This window comes from Carettochelys insculpta, chromosome 3 (assembly GCF_033958435.1).
Source record: "Carettochelys insculpta isolate YL-2023 chromosome 3, ASM3395843v1, whole genome shotgun sequence".
Classification (NCBI taxonomy): domain Eukaryota; kingdom Metazoa; phylum Chordata; order Testudines; family Carettochelyidae; genus Carettochelys; species Carettochelys insculpta.
In genome coordinates this window covers 146,792,024-146,816,794 of record NC_134139.1, presented here as the reverse complement: position 1 = coordinate 146,816,794, position 24,771 = coordinate 146,792,024, and the positions used below count along the sequence as shown (strand labels likewise).

The 24,771-nt window shown below is 45.7% G+C and overlaps 1 protein-coding gene across 5 annotated transcripts in view; it reads left to right on the top strand.

Moving 5' to 3' along the window:
- BCKDHB (branched chain keto acid dehydrogenase E1 subunit beta) overlaps positions 1 to 24,771 on the top strand; it is a 271,499-nt gene that overhangs the window by 97,838 nt on the left and 148,890 nt on the right. The window contains exons 9-10 of one of the 5 annotated variants that reach the window (XM_074990981.1): positions 12,763 to 12,808; positions 13,012 to 13,943. The exons of 2 other annotated variants lie outside the window; for them this stretch is intronic. In XM_074990981.1, the coding sequence (XP_074847082.1) occupies positions 12,763 to 12,808; positions 13,012 to 13,145 (180 nt within the window). In that variant the 3' untranslated portion in view covers positions 13,146 to 13,943. 2 more of the 5 variants (XM_074990982.1, XM_074990983.1) reach the window with 2 other exon arrangements.

Below are 24,771 nucleotides of genomic sequence, written 5' to 3'. Positions count from 1 at the left end.
GCTGCTAAAAAGATGTTTATGTGAACGTGGTTTATTTTAGTACAGGGGAAGGAGGATAAGCTACGTTGGTATACAATATTGTTTGTCATCTGTGCTGCAGCCACATTAGAGAAGCAGTACCAGTATAACTATGTCAGTAAAAATAAATCACACCTTAACTAACGTAGCTCAAAGAAAGTCTGTGCGTAATGGCAGTGTTTCCTAGTGGATAGAGCATGGGGCTGGGACTCAGGAGCCTGAGTTCTGTTTCCTACTTTGGTCACTGGCTTGCTAGCTTAACCTTAGGCAAGGGATTTCCCCTCAGTGTCTTGGTTTCCTTGTTTGTAAAACAGGGATGATATCTTATTTGTTATGTTAAGATCTCCTGAGTTTTGAAGAGCTAAATATTTTTTATTACATATGCTCTCTTATATCTTGTTCTTATGCTGGTGGCCAGCCAGTCTCTGAATCAAATGTAAAGCATTTTTGCCTTGCATCTCCATCTTAGGCTATTCCTGTAGAGTTCACTGACAAAGTAGCTAAAGGCTCACTGAAAGCAAAGGGAATTGAAATACTCAAAATATCATGGGGTCTGTCCTTTTTGCATAATATAAAATAGCTTTTCATTTGTGTGTAAATCAGTAGGCAAACTTTTCAACCAGGAACAGTAGAATAAAGGTTCCATTCTATCCAAATCCCTTTCCTGAGTGTTTGCTTTATTTTCAAGCAAAGTCAAGACAAGAGGAACATGAAGGGGAGCACCTGGCTGCCATTAGAGACAATTAACATTCCCTGTGTTCCTGGAAGATTAGCTTTGTTTTCTCTCCTTAGAATATCCTCCTGGACATTGCAGCCCTCTATCTGTCTACTATGGAAAGATCTACCTACATCCTAGTTTACACTAGAATTGTGTCACTGTGGCTTTGCTAGTGCAAATGTACTATGCTGATGGAAGAGAGTTCTCCCACTGACATAATTATTTCCCAGAAAGGTGGTAGCTGTGTCAGTTGTTGAGCTTCTCCCATCTCTCTATGCTAAGGGGTGGCTTATTCACCCCTCTGTGCAACATGTTCTACTGAAGTAAGCGCTAGTGTGTGCGTCTTAAGACTTCACTCATCCCTGGTTTGCCTTCTCAGCTATCTGCCTTAGCCCTGTGGAGACTCCACTGCAGAACCTTCCCTGACCTGTGGGTTTATGCTACATGACGCCCATGCTTAAGAGGCAGCAACCTTTAATATCTGGCTTCCTGTAGGTCACATGTTTGCTCCTAGTCACGTGCCCTGTGGTTCCTAGATTTAAATGACCTAAGAATTGTAATGGGGTGCTAGTATATACTAATATGCCTGTGACTCGGTGCCCTGTTTCAGTACAGTACAGAAAACTATTATTTCACAGAAGCAGCAAGTGTTTATTCTTCCATTGACAAACTGGACCTTTGCAGACATTCCTCTTCTAGAATTCTTTGCTTTCTCACATTAACCGTGATGGTTCAGAGCTTTGGTAGTTATTAGTCAAGATCATAGAAGTCACAAGTTACAGTCGCACTGAGAGATTTATTTTTTTCCTCTTTGTGGACTTACAGGTACCCTTCTGACACACTGTTTAAATTCAGTAGGCAGAGGTACAAATTTTGTGTTAATTATTACTACTGTATCATTAAAGTAGAGTTAGTTAAATGAAGATTTAAATCCTATTTAAACTTAAGATAGACTTGCTAAATAGGAAACTTTTAACTTTAGGAATTATATGAAATAACTTCAGCTTATGGTGAAGAGTGGGGTGTGGCAGAGTGGGATGTGTGTGACAGGTTGTTTTCAGGATGCTGAATAGCTCACATAAGGCATGGACTTTCTGCTCCCTGTAACCTACTCCTGGCTATTTGTAACCTAGGCAACCAAGTAACACCTTTGCTCCCAAGGAAACAGAACAAAGAAGGGGGTGGATCCCGGATGTTTTTGAAGTGGAAGTTGGGCAGTTAGAGGGGCCTAGTCTGGATGCTGAAGAGGATCAAAGGAGTCAGGGACCCAGTTTTGGAGACCTCTCTAGGGACCTCCTATCACCAAAAGAGATCAGGCTGACTAATACTTGGTGCTGTACTGACAAGTCTGTACCACACAGTGTCCCTGTCACCTAATAAATCTTCTGTTCTTCTTCGAGTGGTCCACGTGGGTGCTCCACCGTAGGTGTCAGGCTCGCCCCGGCGCTGCAGCTCGGAAAATCTTCAGCAGTCTCCGTCGGGTTGCGCATGCGCCGATGCGCATCGGCTCTTTGTGCGCTTACGGTCACGTGCGCGATCCAGTCCCCGCCAGTTCCTTCTCAACCGCCAATGGCTGCAGACGGAATCCTCTCCGGCTCCAGTGCCTGAGACAGATAAACTCCGTTTTATTCATTTTTACTAGTTATAGTTATAGTTAATAGTTATTATAATATTGGTCTACTGTGTATATAGTTTTTTTCTAGAAGCAAAAGACTGTTTTAGGGATTAGAGTGGCCGCCTCTGGGCGGGCCTGCTATTTTTGACAAACGTTCAAAGGCTAACAGTTGCTATTGTTTGGCAAATAGACTGCTAAGTGCACTGTTAACACTTAAGGATTCAGGGACTTAAAGTCTGACAATGTCGTCCCCCGGTTTTAAAAAGTGTGAATCTTGCCGGAAGGCCATGCCTGCCTCGGATGGCCACAGCAGCAAATGCATCCGATGCCTTGGGGAGACCCATGTCCCCCAGAAGTGATCTCATTACTCTAAATTAACAACTAGAGCTAGGAAAGGTAGAGAAATGAGGCTCAAAATGCTTCTTTTTGACAAAGCACTTCAGCCTACCACGTCGGAAAAGCCCCATAAGGAGGGCTCTTCAGGGTTGCACAAGAGGAAGGCTGCCTCTTTGACCTCCTCTGTGCAGAAGAAGAGAAAGGCTTCTCCAGCTCGATCCCTGCCCATCACCTCTGGGAGCGGGACGAGCAAAGCAAGGGGCCCGTGCCCGCTGGCTTCTTCTGCTGAGAAAGCCGCGGCGCATGTACCCGCGCAGGGGCCTGCGATTCTTAAGGAAACGGCACCGAGGGCCGTGCAGGCACCGGAGAGATCGGCACCGGCTACTGTGGCACCGAGAGTTTCGGCTCCGACGGCACCGGAGCGTCAACAGCCGGCATGGAGCCCTACGGGGCCGAGCGAAACACCCCGAGCGGGACCGAGAACGACAGCACCGAGCACAGCACTGGGGGCAGCGGAAACCAGCACGGCACCGACTACGGTGCCAAGCCCTCCGGCACCGATCAGGCCTCCAGTGGTACCTGAGTGAGCAAAAGCCAAAGCAAAGACCCGGCACCGCAGCCCCTCCCCCGAGGTAATTGCGCTGCCATTATCACCGCGATCCCCCCCGGAGATTCAACGAGCAGCAACACCTTCAACCTGCCACAGGCTTCCATCTCCTTTTCTCCAACTTCCATCTCATGGAGTTGCACGCGTCTCACCATCTTCCAGCAGAGACCCCTATGAGTATCATCACAGAGGATCTCCCCCTACATTGGTGTCATCTCGACGATCACGTCATTCCCTGCATCATCCTTACGCTTTTTGGGTCGTGGTCCAGGTCTCCATCACTGGGACCCTGTCCCTGTTGCTATGACCGCCACCATTATACGGGACATCAACATAGGAGTTCAGCATCTCATCATAGATCTCCGTCAACCCCTCCTCAACGTCACAGTGCACAGCTTCAACCTGGGGGAACACCACAAGTTTCCCAATCAGACTGGTTCAAAGGATTTTGAACCTCACTTCGAAACTTCAAAAGGACAACCATATGAATACATCCAGGATCCCGAGGAACTGTAGGAGAGATACCACAGTGATGCCTCCTCATCCTCCCCAGACGAAGCGGTTGTTCCTGGGGACATCTCTCCCCCAGATGACCTAAAACAATTCCAGGAGCTGTTCAAAAAAGTGGCTCAATCTCAGGACATTCAAGTGGCAGAGGTACAAGAAAAGCACCACAAGCTCCTTAAAAACCTCAGGCCCCCTTCTTCTTCTAAAATAGCCATACCATTGGATGATGCAATTATGGAGGCAGCCATTAACATACGGCAAACTCCAGCCTCCACTCCTCCTACCAACAAAAGGGCAGATAAAAAGTATTTAGTCCCTGCCAAAGGCATGGAGTTTTTGTTCAGTCATCCACAGCCAAATTCGCTAGTGGTTGAATCCTCTCAACATAGAGCCAAAACGTCCCAGTATAAATCTGGGGGACTGGACAAGGATATAAAGAAACTGGACCTCCTCGGTAGAAAGGCTTACTCATCATCTACCCTGTTGCTTCGCATGGCTAACTATGCTGCCCATTTGTCGAACCACAATTTTGACAATTACTCTAAACTTACCGGTCTCATGGACTTCCTCCCGGAGGATAAGAAGCCGGTCCTTAAGGCAATCGTACAAGAAGGATACACAGCTTCTCGAGCAGGAGTCCAGATTGCCTTAGATGTAGTGGACACAGCGGCTCGTGCCGTAGCCACTGCGGTGGTAATGCGCAGGGAGTCATGGCTCCACACCTCAGACATTCCCAAGGAACTGCAAGTAAAAATAGCAGACCTTCCCTTTGACAAAATGAAATTATTCGCCGAATCAACTGACTCAGTCTTGCACTCTAGTAAAGACTCCAGAGCGACACTTCGGACTTTGGGGATATACACCCCACCATACAGAAGGAAAAAGTTTTATCCTCAACAACGCCATTATAGTTACCAACCGCAACGTACCCATTTTCAATGGGGGTATGACCGGGGCGTCATCAACAGCCACCACAGTACAAGGCCCCTAGACGTTGACCTCAACAAGGCCACGCCTCTTCAGGGCAGAATATAAGACAGCAGGTTTGATGGGTATGTCGAGGGTCGCGAAACCAAGACCGTCTCTCAGTGCCAATCTCAGCACATGTTCCATCCTCAACTCAAGCCATTCTACCCACAATGGAAAAGCATCACTTCAGACAAGTGGGTATTGGAGATTATAGCCACGGGGTACACGATCCCCTTTCAATCATTACCACCACCAAATCCTCCCACCGCGCCCCTTCTCAGGGACCCCTCTCACCTCACGGAACTAAGGCGGGAGGTGGACCATCTCCTGTTCATAGGGGCGGTGGAGAGTGTACCAGAGCAATTTCAAGGCAAAGGTTTCTACTCCAGGTACTTCCTGACAGAGAAGAAGACAGGAGGTTGGAGACCCATTTTGGATCTACGGGCCCTCAACCAATATCTGCGCAAACAATGCTTCAAAATGACTACAATGGCTTCAATAATCACGGCACTAGACAATGGAGATTGGTTTGCAGCCCTCGACTTACAGGATGCGTATTTTCGTATCACAATTCATCCAGTGCACAGGCGCTTCCTCCGGTTCATCGTAGGCACAGATCATTTTCAGTACAGAGTCCTTCCATTCGGTCTCTCTTCGGCACCCAGAGTTTTCACCAAGACCCTAGCGGTCGTGTCAGCATACCTGCACAGACAGGGCGTCTTCATCTTCCTGTACCCGGACGATTGCCTGCTAAAGGGAACTTCCCAGGCAGAGGTATTGCAGATGATACACATCACCACAAACACATTTACCTCACTGGGCATCATCATCAATTTCTCAAAGTCAAAGACTGAGCCCACACAAAATATAGAATTTATAGGGGCTTGGATAGACTCTGTCATGTCAAGGGTATATTTGCCCAATGCCCGTTTTCGCGCCATCGAGTCTCTAGTACAACTAATAACATACAGCCCCATTGTCTCAGTCCTAACGTGCTTACAGTTACTGGGGCACATGGCGACCACCACATTTGTGGTACAAAACACCAGGCTACACATGTGAGGATTGCAGCATTGGTTGGCGACTGTATACAAACCATCAACCCATACCGTTCACAAGATGATGTCACTCACAACGGAGGCGCGAAGGTCACTAACGTGGTGAGCAAACTCCAAGAATCTACTAACAGGGGTGCCTTTCCGCCATCCACAAATTACTGTTTTCATTACAACAGATGCATCCCATACGGGATGGGGGGCACACATGGACAACAAAGCCACTCAAGGTTTATGGTCCCCTGTAGAGAAGACACTGCATATAAACATACTAGAACTCAGACCAGTGTTCAATGCGTGCAGGCATTTTCGGAATTATCTGCGTGGAAAAGTAGTCGGCGTAAATACCGACAACACCACCACCATGTTTTATATAAACTGACAAGGGGGGGTCAGGTCTCGTGCACTCTGTGCGGAGGCGGTCCGGTTGTGGAACTGGTGCATTGCCAACAATATAACCATAAGAGCTTCATACTTACTGGGTGTCCACAACGTAAAGGCGGACCAACTCAGCAGACGCTTTGCGCCCACACACAAGTGGCAGATCCATTCAGACCTGCTTCACCAAGTGTTCCACAGATGGGGGTTTCCCCAAATCGACTTGTTCGCCACTCATGACAACAAGAAATGTCTCCGATACTGCTCCAGAGCAGGCATGGGACAGGGATCCTTGGGGGACGCCTTCATGATCCCATGGAAGGGCCCTCTACTCTATGCATTCCCTCCCACAACACTCATACACAAGGTCTTGGAGAAAGCCAAAAGGGAGAGAGCACACATGATACTCATAGTCCCGACCTGGGATCGGCAACAATGGTTCCCACTGCTTCTACGCATGGCACAGCACCGGCCGTTTCCCCTACCAACAGTACCGGACCTTCTCACACAGGCTCGAGAGTCAATACTGCATCAGCACCTGCAGAGACTTCGGCTACAAGCATGGTTAATCCATGGCTCAGCGGCCTAGAGACTACATGTTCAGAGGGAGTACAGCAAGTCCTGGAGTGTAGTTGGAGGACTTCTATCAGAAAGACTTATGAGCACAAATGGTCGCGTTTTTCCGCTTGGTGCTCTTCCAAGCAATTGACGCCTCTGGACGTCCCTATACCTATGATTCTGGACTACCTGCTACAACTCACACAAAAGGGGCTCTCTCTATCCTCCATAAAGGTTCATCTTGCAGCTATATCAGCTTTTCGACATGAAGAGGATGGATCAACCATATTTGCCCATCCTGTTGTCACACACTTCCTAAAGGGGTTGGTAAACCTGTACCCCCCTTGGAAACCAATACTGCCATCATGGAGTTTAGACTTGGTTCTACACATGCTTTTGGGACCGCCTTTTGAGCCATTGGCTACGGTTCCCCTTCGGCTACTTACCATGAAAACGACTTTCCTCCTGGCAATCATGTCAGCTCGCAGGGTGAGCGAGCTCGCAGCCATAATGTCCACACCACCCTGCACGATATTCTCAAAGGAGGCAGTGGTCTTACGTTTGCACCCAGCCTTCATTCCAAAGGTCTCTTCAGATTTTCACATTAACGAGCCCATAGTATTGCCCTCGTTCTATCCTAAGCCTCACAATTCAAGTAAAGAGGCACGGCTGCACTTATTGGACGTGAGAAGGGCGCTGGCCTTCTACATCGATAGAACTAAGCCTTTCCGGAAAACGGACAGACTTCTGGTGTCCATTGCATCCAGGTCAAAAGGGGAAGCCCTATCTTCGCAGAGGATTTCAAATCATATTGTGTCAGGCATAAGACTGTGTTACGAGCTTCGCAAGACTCCTCTGCCAGTTCCGCCCAGGGCCCACTCCACTAGGGCGATGGCGGCGTCGACGGCCTTCTTCAAGGGAATCTTCAAGGGGTTTACTACTGGGTAGTCACCTACGGTGGAGCACCCACGGGGACCACTCGAAGAAGAAAGAGAAGTTACTCACCTGTGTAGTAACGATGGTTCTTCGAGATGCGTCCCCGTGGGTGCTCCACTACCCACCCATTCCTCCCCACTTCGGAGCTCTGTTTGTGTTTTTCAGAGATGTCCGGAGCGGTTGATCAGGAACTGGCGGGGACCAGATCGCGCACGTGACCATAAGCGCGCGAAGAACCGACATACATCGGCGCATGCGCGACCTGACGGAGACTGCTGAAGATTTTCCAAGCTGTGGCGCTGGGGCGAGCCCGACACCTACGGTGGAGCACCCACTGGGACACATCTCGAAGAACCATCGTTACTACACAGGTGAGTAACTTCTCTTTCCACCATCTGAGTGAGAGTCACTCTGGATTACAGATGGGGTACAGAGCTTGGAAACCCTGAGCCCTGTTATGTGGGGAAAAGTGGGTTGAAGGTTTTAGTGCTTTGGAGACAAGCAGCAATGTTTCAGGGTGTTTTTCTGCAGTGGCTGACTAGTTAATCTACATTTTAAGATGTTGCTTCCTGTTAGGAGCTTTGTATTAGTGATTTAATAATACAATGCCAACAATTTCCCAGAACAACAACAAGTCTTGTGGCACCTTATAGACTATCTGATGACAATTTTTCACTTGCATAAAGTTGTACGTTGCAGCAGCCACTGGAGGCCTCTCTTAAACCACGTTAAATGTGGTTTGAAATGACTTTGTACTTGCTGAATATTGATCATACTGCAAGGGACTTGGAGGGTAAAATTATGATAAATAATAATTCAGAAAAAGTTGCTGCCTAACCTCAGTGCTTTATTTATTTATTTATTCAAGTTTCAGTGCCAGATTTAGCTCTGAAATATGTTGCCATGTGGGCCCTAAGGCACCTGAGGGGGGAAGTTTATCTGGAAGGGGTTGTTAGTGCACATCTGGGCAGACTTCCTCAGCAGGGCTCTTGTGAAATCCCAACCATAACTGAAAGCTAAATGCATGCTCACCGTCTGTACTGCTTGGGGCAAATTCCCTGCTGACGTTTAGTTTATAGAAGGTACTGTTGACTCTGTCAGGATAAAAGCAAATAATTTGGCTCACAGTTGCCGTTTCATGTAATGTTTCACTAATATTGAGAATTAGAAAAGTGTCTCATGAAATAAATGCTTGATCTTTTTATATGCATTGATGAAAACAATCCCTTGTTTCTAAAATTGGGGTTGATTTGGTTCATAAGTGTTAGGGTAATAATAATAATAACAGAATGTAGGATTCTGACCAAAAACTACTCATTGTACAGTCTGAGAATAAAAATAAATTGTTGACTAATTAAGCTCTAACTCTATTTTATCCTATGAGTTGCTTGTCACAGCAAATACTTGTTTAACATACACACGTTTGTACCGAAAGTATATTACCGAGGTTTGAATTCCCATCCCTTGGTTGTCTGTCAGTTTAATGTTACAGTTTAATCTTGGTGCGCAATATTCAAAGATGAGCAATTGCAACTTTTCTGTACATTAGTATTTGGATGATCCGCCAAATCTAATGAAGGCTTGGAGTGATGTCTGTCTTCTTAACTTCGTATCAGAGTTTGTGTATATTTAGAAAACTTTAGTCTCAAAGCTGATTATTTTTATAATGTCCATTATTGGCCGAAGTTATAACAAAGGATCTTCAAATCATAAGTTTTCCCTGAGAAAAAGAATACTTTACCATTGTTTACCAATGTTTTACCATTTATTTACTGGTTTTGCTAGAGTTTAAGATGGTTTCTTTACATTATTAGTGTGATGCTTTTATTTTAACACAGTCTGAGTCCTTGAAGCGATAACGATACTGTTCAGTTATTTGGTAGCTATTCTCCTATATTAAATTAGCAGAGGAATGGTATGTGGTAGAAGATATTCAGAAGCTGAGCATTTAGTGCATTTATTTTATATTAAATATTTGCTGCTACTTCTTTATATAAATGACAAAACCATTTAAAAATACTGTTTATTTTCCCAGACGGCATGACTTCAGGCAGCACATGTTTTTCTTCTGCGTTATCCTAGCCAGGGATGCTTGCAAGCATTAGAGATTAGATTGGGTGGATTTCACTGTTCCAGAATTTTGAGTAATATGGGCTTAATCCAAAAATCATTCAAGCCAGTGGAACAATTCCCAGTTTACTTCACCGGTTTTTGGATTAAACCTTATATAAGATTATCTGGTTGCTCTAAATATGGTGATTTGTACTGAATTGTCTGTTTTAGTAAATTCTTAAATACACACCAGGATGGAATCAACTCAGTGGCCGTGTCTACACTTGCCTCCAACTTCAAAGGGAGCATGGTAATCAGGGCCATGGGAGATTATTAATGAAGTGCTGCGGTGAATACACAGCACTTCATTAGGCTAATTTTCCTTTATGGCAACTTCGAAGTTTTCCACGGAGGAAAATTAGCCTAATGAAGTGCTGCATATTCACTGCAGCACTTCATTAGTAATCTCCTGTGGCCCTGATTGCCATGCCCCCTTCGAAGCTGGAGGCAAGTATAGACAAGCCCTGTGTGTCTGATCCCCATATTATGTACACTTAGTACTCCCCAGCACAACTACAGGCACAGAAGTTAAAACTGCAAACTTTGGGCGGGAAGTAAGATTGAGAATGTTCAGGTGAACATTTATAGTTGAGAGTAAGTGAGATCATTTAACATTTTCAAATGTGCTTCTTAGTAGGGCTATGAAATATATAATTCTGAAGAAAACACAACAGGAGATATGTAACATTTTAAAGACTAACAAAATGACCTATTTGTTAAATCATTTTGTTAGTCTTTAAAGTGCTACACTTCTGCTGCTTTGTTTTGCTGGCATACAGACTGACACAGCTACCTCTCTGTTATAATTCTGAAGAGTTGTGTTAGTTACATAATTGACTGCACATCATTTCTAATGGTGTTCTCTTTTAAATCTTTCCAGTCTCTAGGCTGCTGATAGCAATGGTCAAGAGAAGTATGAGAATGAAGCAGCCCTTAGCGCTCTCTTATTATTTGGCTGTACAGGCAGTCTTCAGACTTACAACACAATTAGTTCGTGAAAATTGAATCATAAATCAAAATGTCATAACTCTTAGAATAGCAAAGTGCTCCACTGCAGGACCTGAGCATCATAGAGTCAAAATCAATGTCATAAGTTGAATCACCATGTCAATTCAGAAATCTCGTAAATGCCATTCATTGGAAGTTCACTGTCGTAAAGTCAAGGACTGGCTGTACTAAAAACATGGTAAACTAACCTGAAGCATTGTAGGTCTATTGGTTAACATGGCACTGGATCCAAATAGTCAAGATAATTGTGGTTTTTGTTTTTGATCTTTTTAATTAACTCAAGGAGGAAGAAAAGAGTTCATAGGTTGATCATGGTTTTCCTTAGGAAATTATGGGCTCAATTCTGCTGTCCACTGGGCATTGCTGAAAAGTGAGGAGAGCCAAATCCTAGCACTGGACATTTGCAATTTGCTATGTATTAGTTTAGAGAGATTTCTGGAGGTGGCTTGAATTCTGCTCACCAATGTCAGCTGTATGAATACTTAGCCAGATGAGCTAACATTGTCACCTCTATTGAAATGAGCATCTGTGAGCAAGAGGAAAAGCAAAAGATGTAGGAGACAGAGAAAGGATGGCCAAACCCCAGTGCCCAAATGCAATCATGTGAAAGCAAACTCAGTGAAAAGAATTTTCATTTATCCATGCTACTTGGGAGCAGTGGTTTTGTCAAATGTGTTCCAGAACTGCACTTTGAAGAACCTAAGAGCAGGGTGAGCCCGAGGGGCAGCCACTACCACCAAAATGTGTCTGTTTTCTAACAGGCTGCTGTTCAACTCTTACAGCATTCAGTAACCATTGTGCTTTTGCTGACCCACCTACCTGCAGTTCCTAGTCTCCTCTACTGACACTGGGTTCTGACAAATGGAACATCAAACTTATCAGCTATGTCTGTGATCTCTTATTGCACCCACCAGATCACCCTCTTGTACTTACAGTGCTGGTATTTCATGATCAGAATGTCAGAAGCCTTGGCTGGAAGCTACTGTTCTCTGCCATTTCACACTGCTTCTAAAGTTTCGTGGGGAATCAGTGCCTGTACCTATAAAATGACATTATAGTTGTGTCATTTGTGCTATTACAGTTAAGTTTGTCACCATTTCCATTGTAAATTTCTATTTTTGATCTAATAAAAAGTATGCTCCAGGCTGGTAATTGGCTTACAAATGCAGCATGCTAGAACTACTTTTTAAACGTACGCTGCCACTTTTGATCCATGAATATGGAATATTTAAGTTACAGAAATGCAAAAAGGCTTTGAGTTGAAACCTTGCAGCCCATTAATATGCTTCTGGCTGCTTTAGAAAAAAAAAAGTTTAAAATGATTGAGGTGTTCAAATGAAAATCCATTTTGGACATGTGTTCCTAATTTAACCTGCCCCAGTGAAAATTCCAGAGGTGTTTTAAACATTCATACTTGCAGATATAGCCTTTCATGGATCTATTTGCAAGGTGTGTGTAAGGAAGGATAAAGCTAGGAGTATGTCTGACTGTAGAGAGCAGTATGCGTCTGTATGTAGTATCTGTTACACAAATAATGTAGACCGTGGATTAATGGGAGAAGAGATTGATCCTCCAGATGAATAAAAATGTTTTATAACTATAATGCTTCGATGAACAGCAATCTGAGAAGCACTTACCTAACATGGAATAATGGTGCTTGGCTATAGTCAAAAATGAATTTTTATAGAAAGGTACCTTAATGTGTGTTTGGCTTCTTTTTTTTTTTATTATTGGAAAATGTTTAATGTAAATTTTTAATGAAAATTATAGAAAGATTTTGTGGTTAGACAGCATCTAGAAGAATGAAATATTGATCCTTATCTGTGTCTCTGGAAATTGTAGTGATTTTTTGGACCATATTGGAGGCCGTTACATAAAGTGGGAGGAGGGTATTGTGGAAAAAACTGAGGAAGCCTTTCTTTGATTTTCAGCTTATTCTTTCTAGGCCACGTCAACACTGGACCATCCTACCAGAAGGGGCCTGCTAATGAGTTAAGGGAAACATTCAAATGAAGCGTGGATTTAAATATCTCATGTCTTATTTGCATATTCCTGTGAGATCTTGCTTCTGGAAGAGCTTTTTCCAGAAGCCAAACCTGCTGTGTAGATGGGGTTCCTTCAGAAGAAAACTCACCTTCCAGAAGACACGTTAATTCTCAAGTAAAAGTTTCACCTTTTTTTTTTTTTTTTGCAGAAGAGACTGATCATAGCAGTAGTTCACATGGGCAAGAGACTGTTGATCTTTGCGAATCTTCAACAATTATTGAAGAGCTGCAGGTTCTAAAAGAGTTTTGCATTCTGAGTCATGAGCATGCTTACAGTTTATGAAGTAATAAGTAATAAATGTCAGGTGTGGTCTAGTGTTGTGAACAGAGAGCTACTCTGAAATTTGCCAGCACACAGTAGCAAAAACAGAACTTATGGAAACTTAAAATATATATATATACACTGATTAAACCTTCCTCTTTCTCCAACCTGCTGCTGTTTCCTTCCATGCATGCTGTTTATTTGAGCCAAATTAAGCCAAACACCTTGACATTTAAAACGATGACATTTGACAACATATCCCTCTTTGAAGGCAATATACCAGTATAGAGGGAAAGTCAGGTGTACTGTGAAGCAGTTTAAGAATTGAGCAATGAGAATATTGTCCAGTTTTAAAAAAGCATAATGCCCCTATTCCCAGCCTCATCAGTAGTTGCCATGTGATGCTTACCAGTTCCAGTCAACAGCATTGATGCTGTATGTTCATCCTTATCTTAAAAAAAAAGTGCTTGGGGACAACAGACACCACATGAAAATAACAATCTAAGTGTATCCTCTTATATTGAAATTGCAACAGTTTGCAAGATTTTTACTAGAAAAAATCAATTGTTTTTATGTGAGTTTTTGTTGTTTTTGTTTGAACAAATTATGTACAATATGCATATATCATTTCAAAATAGTTTACTTTGACAAGGAAATGAAACCTATTGCATTAACATTTGTTTGGTGTAAATATTATATTACTTTATTGTTAAACTGTTAAACGTTGTCTTGGGCATACACTGATTATATACATTTTTGCCCTGACTTCCATGAATTCTGCCTAATTTTATTGTGACAAAATTATATCCATACTCATGATTCTACTGAACAAATTACAGCTCTGTGTGCCTGCATGTGTTCATTATTTACTATTGGGACTTGCTTTCTATGGTGAGATTTATAAATAGCAGCTAGTGACCATAGGAGTAGCTTGAGGAATCTGTCATGAAGTGAGAGGTAGCTGAGGTGAATACTGGTGGAGCATCCAATCACTATTTGCAAGGGTGTTGTTTTCAGACTCATGTTACCTTGACAGCCACAGGTAGACAACAGCTTTTCTGTATTTCCCATTCTGACTTTCCCCACAGAGATCTAGTAGTTTCTGGCAAGTTGATATTTTTTTCAAATCTTATTACTCTATGCAAGCTGGCATGAACATTTTTTGATGGGCCTCAAAAATTGAAGGACCTATGGCCATGAGTGTTGTATGTTTCAGAGTGCAGCCTTAGCATTCTTTGTTTTGGGTTTTATATGAAAGCTTAGATTTGCAAAATCCAGTTCTCAAGGTCATTCTGCTAAGTTTTCTATCTTGTTATATTTAAATATACAGGCAGGTAGAAAGGAAAGCATTTTAATATTTCTAGTTGTGCTGTCTTAGCATGCCTTAGGGTGTGTCTACCCTAGTCCCTTGTTTCCCAATTAATTTTGAAAGGGGGCCCAATTTTGAAAGAGGCTGCGGAGCATCTGCATGCCTAACAGCCTCTTTCAAAATTGTTTTTGGTGAAAAGGGGCACAAATTTCAAAACTGCTCTTCCCATCCGACATTGGGAAGAGCAGCACCTTTCGAAATTGCAGGTCCGGAAACACACTAGCAAGCCCTGGTGGAGCTCTAAGGTCCCTGGGCCAGACCCTTAAAGACTCACAGCCCTGGAAACCCCATGCATGAAGCTGAGAGCATGCCCAGGCCCTGAGGAGCACGAGCGCTGCCTGGCACACGCTCCAGCAGCCCAGACAGACATTACCACACAGCTCACCAGCTGGATGGTGAGCCCCCCCATACTCCAGGGACCCCCAGGAGGCCCCCACCTCCCAGCCCAAGGGCTCACCAGAGGACAGCCAGGGCCAGAAAAGGAGGGGCCCCTCCTGGACAGAGGGCGAGGTAAAAGACCTCCTCGGCCTCTGGGCGGAGGAAGAGGTGCTGCTCCATAGCACTGGGTGGCCCCACAATGCAGCTGCCTTTGAGCAGCTGTCACTGGGGCTGCAGAGGCGGGGACACCCCCAGTGCACGGCTGCTCAGGTCCGATCGAAGGTGAAGGAGCGGAGGCAGGCCTATGGCCAGGCCAGGAATGCCCACAGGTGATCGGGGGCAGGGGCCAGCATGAGGTGCCCACATTACCAGGCATTGGAACAGCTCCTTGGCCTGAAGGACATCCCTGAGCTGTCAGCGGTGGTCGACACAGGCGGGCCCCCCAACACCAACCAGGAGACGGACCCACACGACCAGCTGGGACCCTCGAGCCACCAGTAGAGCCAAGGAGTGACTCAGAGGAGTGGGGGCCGCTCATGATTGCCATTAGCTCCGGTACCTCCAGCCAGGCCCCCTCGAGGCTGGTGTCCCTGGAACTGTTCTCCGGAGCCCCAGGTAGGTAAACAGGTGGATCGGGTGGTCCGGAGGGGGGACCTATCTCACAGTCCCCTGCCCCGTCCCAGCCCCATCCCCGGTGCCACCAGCACCCACACCCATGGACAGCACCCTGCCCTCCCGACAGGGAAGAGATGTGGGGGCCAGCCTGCCACCAGCGGTTGCCCCACAGATGAGATCCCAGGAAGCACATGGGAGCGGGGGGGTCAGCAAGGGAGGCACCACCTCGGGGGATGGTCTGGGCATGGTGCGGATGGCACGGGCGGAGCCTCCGGGCCCAGGCGACAGCCCTGACGGGTGGCCTCTCTCCCCCTTGTGTCTCCACAGCATCATCCTCTGAGGGCCAGACCACACCCACACCACCATCCGATGGAGCCAGAGAAACCTCCTCTCCATTTCTCAGGCTGCCGCCTGCCCAGCCCGAGGGGGCCTGACGGCACCACCGTTATGACCCTCAGCAGGCAGTGGAGGCCCACACTGCAGCCATCTGGGAGCAGACCACCATGCTCCAAGAGTGGCTGCAGATGGAGCAGGAGGACAGGACCTGGTGGACACGGAGGTCTGGGCCGAGGTGGCTGCAGCCCTCCGATGGCTGGCCCCCCGCTGGTCCCCCCTGCTGCCCCGCACCTGCTCCTGCTGCCCCCCAACTCACTGCCTTTATTCCACCCATCCTCACCCTGTCCGCCCGGCTTGCCCTGGGCTGCTGGCTGATTGCCAGTGTGAGCCTGGGGGAGGATCTCCCCCCCCCAGCACCCCCCAGCACCCGTCCCCCCACCTCACCCAGCCCACCCCGTCCCTTAGCCCCTGGCTGATCCCACCTCCTCATCCTTCCAGGCCCCTCCTGGCCCCGACATGGGCCCTGCACCCAGGGCAGTAGGGGCTTCTTCCCCCCAACCTCGTGGGGCGCTAGCCTCCCTATGCCTGTGGCCCTGGCCACAGGGGCATGCCCCTGCCTCATTGTATATAGTTCTCCCCGCATCTCCCCATATTTAGCTCCCAGTTAGGAAGACCCCACACCATATTTTCCAGAGCTGTTCATTTACATGTATATAGTTGGCCCCCAGTTATTAAACCCTGTTTTTGTGCACCCAGTGCCCTCTGCCTGTGGGGGGGCCGTGCTGCAGGGTGGGTGTGAGCCGGAGTGCCAGGTGGAGGTCCGTGTGGCTCCCACTCGAAGGCCTCCCGGAGGGCTTCTCACACCCTAACCCCATCGCGATGTGCTTGGTGGCACTGGGCCATGGGTGGCTGCTCATAGCTGGGGCTGCAGTCTGTAGCCCACCCTGGCATGTAGCGCTCATGCTGGCCCTTCACTATATTGTGTGGAGCACAACAGGCTGCGACCCACCCCGGGGACGTTGGACAGGCTGACGTCCAGCCATGCATTCAGGCATCAGAAACTCCCTGTGATGGGGGCAATTGTGATGGGGTTAAATTTAGATATAACAGATCAGGAAAGGGATCTTGGAATTATAGTGGATAGTTCTCTGAAAACATCCTCGCAGTGTGCAGTGGCAGTCAGTAAAGCAAATAGGATATTAGGAATTATTAAAAAAGGGATAGAGAATAAGACGAAGAATATCATACTTCCCCTATATAAAACTATGGTACGCCCACATCTTGAGTACTGCATGCAGATGTGGTCTCCTCACCTCAAAAAAGGCAGATGGCCCTCCTCAGGATGATGCAATTGATGGCCCAGACCACCTGTAGAATGGGGGCACCGACATGGGGCTTGCACATGAGGGGGCCCCCTGCCCCTACCTCTGCAGGCCCCCCACCTGGGGCCCCCCCTTCCCAGGGTGGGTGTGGGGCCCTGGTCTGACTTACCTCCAGGAGGACAGCTCTGACGGTGGCCTTGCCCACCCCGAATTGGTATCCCACTGAACGGTGGCTGTCTGGGGTGGCGAGCTTCCAGAGGGCGATCCCCACATGCTTCTCGACTGCGATCGTGGGCCGCATGCGGGCGTCCATGTGCTGCAGGGCATGTGTGAACCATTGACACAGCTCCATGAATGTCTGCTTTCTCATTCTGAAGTTCTTGAGCCACCTTTCATCGTCCCACTGGCCCAGTACCAGCCTCTCCCACTAGTCCCCACTGCTGGGGTGGCTCCAGAGGCGCTGTGAGGGACAGAGAATGGGGAGCGGTGGTTGCCCGGTTGCCAGGGCCTACAGGAACCCAGTGGCTGAGCAGGGGGGCCCCAGGGCATCCACCACACCCAGGATGGCAATCACCACCTGGGTCCTGGTGTGGGTGGAGACATTGGCCTTGAGCAGCTGCAGTTGCTCCATTCTCCTCCTGTTCTTGGAGCATGGTACACGCAGTGCTGTGTGCTGCTCTGCGGTGCTCTGTGTGTGCAGGGTGGGTGTGTTCGGGAGGGGCCCTTTAATGTGGCTGCTGGCTGTGGGACCCGAAAGGGCTTGTCAGCCATGTGACCCCCTGTGTGGTGTTTCCTAGCTGCTTATTTTGAAAGAGCCCGTGTTCCTTGTGGACGCTCCCTTTCAAAGCGTGAGGGGGGTTCTTTCTTAATAGCGGATCGGTACAGTGATCCGTTTTGTGTGTGTAGCTGCACTATTTCGAAATCCCTTATTTCGATTTTGTTTTTCGATGTCCCCCCTTTCGAAGTTTCTTTGTGGTGTAGAGTTTTACCCAAGTTCTGCGTATGTGGAACTTGAGAAAGAGAGCCTCCGTTGTAGTTTCACAGCTGCTGGAGAGAGTTGAGAATCTGTGTTGTGACCTAATCAATGCACCAAATCCTGAGTTTAGTTAAGCACTGTTGTCATGAGCATACACTGATTATATACATTATGTGGCACTGTAACTGGGCCACTGTAGCTTTGCATCGTGGATGCATCTTACATTGACAAAACTGTTTTTTTTTTCCAATGATGTAGTTAATCCACCTGTCTGAAAGGCAGTGTGTAGGTTGACTGAAAAATTCTGTGGTTGATCTATTTGCATCCAAAGTGGGAATTAATTTGACCTAATTATATTGCACAGGATGCACAATTTTTAGCCAGTATTAATCAATGTAGCTATATCTGCTTATTAACCTAACTGATCAGTCATATCTCAAGATGTATTGCACTAGATCTCGTATTGAACCTGGGCAATTTTGTTCTTCTATTTCTCACCCACATTTTCTTTGAATATTTGTACATAGGCTATGTGCAAAATGTACTCATTGTAGAAATTTATTTGATGGTAAACATTTTGACCAACTCTGCCTTTATTTGTATAATTTTTGTGTATATAGGAAGTGAATTATTCTGGAAATCCTGCAAGTTAAGAATGTACAGTTGATATACAATTAGATAGCAGATACTCGATGTATACTACTACTTTTTTATTGTAGATATTCAAAGAAAAAATGTTATGACTTTAGTGAAATTTTGTGGGTTGAGTTACAATCTCTTTTGAGATAGCTAACTGTGTACTTAACTTTCAGTTGTCATAGTTATTAACACAGTCCCCCATTTCAGAAAACAAAGATGTACATGAACCCACCCTGAGGTTTTGGCTGAGGAGTGTTTTGGGTAGAGTTTTTTATGTAGGAAGAAAGATCCCACAGAAACTAAGAACAGATGAGAGCAGAGAGGGAAAATCAAGAAAGCCAAGTGAGAGCCTGAAAGAAGTATAATTCTGGAAAAAAGCTTGAGAGAGTGTTTGATTCTGCTATCAGGTAAAAAGCTTGAGGGGAGGGAGAAATCAGTAAGCTAAGAAACTGCTCCTTTTGTTTTTGTTTCCTTCCCTATTCATAGGCAGGACTTTATATATTCTTTGAAAATAACCAAGATTGGATAAAAAAATACTAGATCCCATTCTTACTTACTTCTCATAGAAACATCCCCAAAACCCTGAATTTTGACTAGCCTCTCGGGTCAAAAAAGAACATGAAAAAAATGGACTCGGTTTTTGCTAGACACTTTACCTTGATTTCTGGCAGAGTATCAGAAAACAAACTGTCCCATATCTCATAAAATGTCACATAATGGGGTGTTAAAGGTTTTATTTTTTGAAAACCTAGTGGCTTAATGATGTCGAAAAACAATCCTGAGGTTTTCATGAAACAAAATAAAACTGTTATCTTTTTCTATATTTGAAGACTATACTTTTCATATCGAAACATTATAAGAGATGCAGTTGGCATTTAGAAATTATTTTATTCAATGCACACTTAGTTTTCAATTGCTGAGTTGAAGTAGCTCAATCTGTCTCCCCTGAACTTTCATAAAAATACTTGCTTGGATTTTGACTTTAAAACCAAATTATAGGATAAAGGATTTTTAACTGTTCATGATATTTATTCCACTACATTTCAACAAATTTTAATCAAACAGTATTCTATAAAATATCACTGTACAGTCAGCCAGTGGGTAGTAAATTGTCTCCCATTAGCTAAGAATCTGCTTGCTATGTGCAAGTGCATGTGTGTTTCTGTATGTTGTTATAGGCATGGCTGATACCACTGCCTAATTTTATACATTTTTCCAACATATTCTATAAAAATTCTGTTTTTAGTTTTTTATAACTTTTGCCAAATGTAAATAGTTCATGCTGAAATTTTCCATGTTAGGTGGCTGCCTTTTTGGAATTTTTTTTTTTAAAGTTTCAGATACAGTGATGCAGCCATTTATAAGAACAAGCTTAGGGATAAATATTGTTTTGAACATGTTAGAAAAATTAAACTGTTTCATAGAGAAGTTTTAGCTCCTCTGTGTTTTGGAGTAGAAATTTGAAATTTAGCAGGGGAAGTCACGCTGGTGTCAGGGATTGTGCCTTCTTCTGTTGCCATGAAAACCACTACAATCTACCCAAATTTTAAACCTTGTACTGAGCATGCTCATTCCTGGGACTATGGAGGCTAAGCAGGGTTTTTCGTGCAATTTCTGCTGCTCCACCAGTCCCAGAAATTGAAATCCAGTAGACTCTATTTCCCATAGTTTCAAGATACCTCTGCTTCCCCAGGAATGTTCGTGGGTTTTGTCTGTTTTTTCTTTTGGAGAAATTCCAGGTTTTTAAATATTGTGGATCTATTTGAAAGCTTTATCATTGCTACTGGAAAAAATTAATGTTTTTTTTTAAACTGTTGAACATCTATGCTTTTGATTCTGAAAATTAGACATTATAAAAGCATTTACTTCATTCACATTTTCTAGAGTGGAGTAATAGGACAAGCCTATAGAATATTATAAACCACTCTCCTGTTTCTGATATGAAGTCCATGAGACAAGTGGGGTGAAGAAATATTTTATATTTGACTAACTTCAGTTGATGAGAGAGCCTAGCTTTCACACTTACATAGTGCTCTTCTTTAGTTCTGGGAAATACATTCTGGAAGTGTATCTACTCCAGGATTAAAGCTCTGCAGCAAGGCCATGGCTGGCCTGGGTCAGCTGACTCAGGCTCACAGAAGTATGGAATTAAAGATTGCTTGGTAGATGTTCAGGCTAGAGCTTGAGTTCTGGGAGTTTCCACCCTCACACAGTCCCAGAGCTTGGGTTTCAGCCTGAGACCAAACCTCTGCACAGCATTTTTCACCCTGGAAGCCCAAGCTGCAGAAGCCTGAGTGAGCTGACTTGGCCCAGCCACACTTGTTCTATCCATAGATGGATGTATGAGAGAGTTACAGCTAGATATAAGCTGGAACAGATTGTTCAGCATATATATACAAAATGAGCATTCTGTATGTAACCTCATAAGAACATAAGAATGGCCATACTGCGTCAGACCAAAGGTCCATCCAGCCCAGTATGCCGTCTGCCGACAGTGGCCAATGCCAGGTGCCCCAGAGAAGGAGAACAGAAGACAATGATCAAGTGATTTATCTCCTGCCATCCATCTCCTGCCCTTGTACTGAAGGCCAGGGCACCATACTTTACCCTTGGCTAATAGCCATTTATGGACCTAACCTGCAAAAATTTATCGAGCTCTTTTTTAAACCCTAATAGAGTCCTGGCCTTCACAGCCTCCTCCGGCAAGGAGTTCCACAGGTTGACTGTGCGCTGTGTGAAGAAAAATTTCCTTTTATTAGTTTTGAACCTACTACCCATCAATTTCATTTGGTGTCCCCTAGTTCTTGTATTATGGGAAAAGGTAAATAATTTTTCTATATTCACTTTCTCCACACCATTCATGATTTTATATACCTCTATGATATCGCCCCTCAATCGCCTCTTTTCCAGACTGAAAAGTCCCAGTCTCTCTAGCCTCTCCCCATATGGGACCCTTTCCAAACCCCTAATCATCTTAGTCGCCCTTTTCTGAACCTTTTCTAATGCCAATATATCTTTTTTGAGGTGAGGAGACCACATCTGCACGCAGTACTCAAGATGTGGGCGTACCATAGTTTTATATAGGGGAAGTATGATATCTTTTGTGTTATTATCTATCCCTTTTTTAATAATTCCTAACATCCTATTTGCTTTACTGACTGCCACTGCACACTGCGCGGATGTCTTCAGAGAACTATCCACTATAACTCCAAGATCCCTTTCCTGATCTGTCGTAGCTAAATTTGACCCCATCATGTAGTACGTGTAATTTGGGTTATTTTTTCCAATGTGCATTACCTTACACTTACCCACATTAAATTTCGTTTGCCATTTTGCTGCCCAATTACTCAGTTTGCTGAGATCTTTTTGTAGTTCTTCACAATCCCTTTTGGTTTTGACTGTCCTGAACAACTTGGTGTCATCTGCAAACTTTGCCACCTCACTGCTTACCTCATTTTCTAGATCATTGATGAACAAGTTGAACAGGATCGGTCCCAGGACTGACCCCTGGGGAACACCACTAGTTACCCCCCTCCATTGTGAAAATTTACCATTTATTCCCACCCTTTGTTTTCTGTCTTTTAACCAATTCCCGATCCATGAAAGGATCTTTCCTCCTATCCCATGACCGCCTAATTTACATAAAAGCCTTTGGTGTGGGACTGTGTCAAAGGCTTTCTGGAAATCTCGGTATATTAAGTCCACTGGGTGCCCCTTGTCTGCATGTTTATTAACCCCTTCAAAGAATTCTAATAGATTAGTTAGACACGACTTCCCTCTGCAGAAACCATGCTGACTGTTGCCCAACAATTCGTGCTCTTCTACGTGCCTTGCAATTTTATTCTTTACTATTGTTTCTACTAATTTGCCTGGTACTTAGGTTAGACTTATCGGTCTATAATTGCCAGGGTCTCCTCTAGAGCCTTTTTTAAATATTGGCGTTATATTGGCCGTCTTCCAGTCATTGGGTACCGAACCGGATTTAAAGGATAGGTTACAAACCACTGTTGTTAACTCCACAATTTCACATTTGAGTTCTTTCAGAACCCTTGGGTGAATACCATCTGGTCCTGGAGACTTGTTACTATTCAGCTTATCAATTAACTCCAAAACCTCCTCTAATGTCACTTCAACCTCTGTTGTCATCATCATCAAAGGAAACCCACCTGCAAGTGTAAATTCATAATTTTGCTAGCCTGTACCAGACACTGGATTTATGGTATATTGCAGTAATTTTGTCTTGGAGTAAGGCAGGGATGCATCATGTTTCTGATGCTTTTAAACTTAGTGATACACTGCGTTATGTGGCGTACAATAGAAGATAAGCCAAGAGGCTTAAGATGGTCCATCTTCACCACACTAGAGGAGCTCGATTTTGCTGAGTTGCTGTCCCATATGCTTCGCCATATGCAAGAGAAGATTCTGCACCTTCAGAAAATGGGTCGGAGTAAGAGTTAGCCAGAAGAAAACAGTAGTCATGACCCTAAACATGGAGGCACAAGCGTCAGTCAAGATCAATGGCCATGACCTTCCTGCCACAGAAGGCTTTACATACTTGGGTAGTCTCATCAGACAAGATGGAGGTGTCAGAAGTAATATTCAGAGCAGACTCAGTAATGCCAGAAATGTCTTCATGAGTCTGAATACTGAATGAAAGTCATCACAGTACAGCATCCACAAGTTTTATCAGAGCTGTGTCCTATCAATGTTATTATATGTATCAGAATGCTGGCGGGTGACAGAGGATGACCTCGGTAAATTGTTGACCTTTCACACTGGAAGCCTTCGGATGATCCTTTGTATTTTTTTGGCCAAGAACAATTTAAATCTAAGCCTGCTTGCATGGTGCAAGCAAGATGACATGGCCTCCATCGCTGTGAAAAGATGCTGGAGATGGATTGGGCGCATACTAAGGAAAGACAGAAGCTTCCTCACAAAGACTGCTGTGCACTGGGCTCCTGAAGGGAAGCGGAAACAAGGCCAACCCAAGACAACATGGCACTGGACCGTTGAAGTAGAAAGGGAGAGCATGAATCACACTTGGGGCACTTTTGTGAGGCTGGCAGTGAGAGACAGAAGCAGAGGACCTTTGTTGCTGCCCTAGGCTACGTCTACACGTGAAGCCTACATCGAAGTAGCCTATTTCGATGTTGCGACATTGAAATAGGCTATTTCGATGAATAGCGTTTACACGTCCTCCAGGGCCGGCAACGTCGATGTTCAACTTTGACGTTGCGCAGCCCAACATCGAAATAGGCGCAGCGAGGCAACGTCTACGCGCCCAAGTAGCACACATCGAAATAGGGATGCCAGGCACAGGTGCAGAGAGGGTCACAGGGCAGACTAGCGCTTCCGGGGCAACAGCTAGCCGCTCCCTTAAAGGGCCCCTCCCAGACACACTCAGCCTGCACAGCACGCGGTCTGAGGAGCCATAGGCACACAGACCCCGGGCGCCGAAGTCATGGGCCCCCAGCAGCAGCAGCAGCAGCTAGAGGTCCACCCAGCCCTCCCAGCAGGAGCAGGGCTTGCCCTGACCCATGCCATGTGGGAGGCAGCTGAGCACCTCCTTGCCCCAGGGGAGGAGATGCCCCAAGGGCAGCAGGGCTCAACCTCTACCCCTGCAGCACCCCGCTCCACCCCCCGCCTCACACGCCGATGGCTGTGGAGCTACCCCACCAGCACCGACTGGTGGGAGCGGCTGGTGCTTGGGGAGTGGGACGACGACCACTGGCTCAGGAACTTCAGGATGACCCGCCAGACATTCCTGGAGCTGTGCCAGTGGCTCACCCCCGCACTCAGGCACCAGGACACTGTCATGCGACGTGCCCTCACAGTGCAGAAACGGGTCGGCATCGCTGTCTGGAAGCTGGCCACTCCGGACAGCTACCGATCCGTGGGCCAGCAGTTTGGTGTCAGAAAGGCCACCGTCGGGGCTGTCTTCATGGAGGTAAGCGAACCCACGGGGGGAGGCCAGGGCAGGGGGGCCAGAGCAGGGGGGCCAGAGCAGGGCAG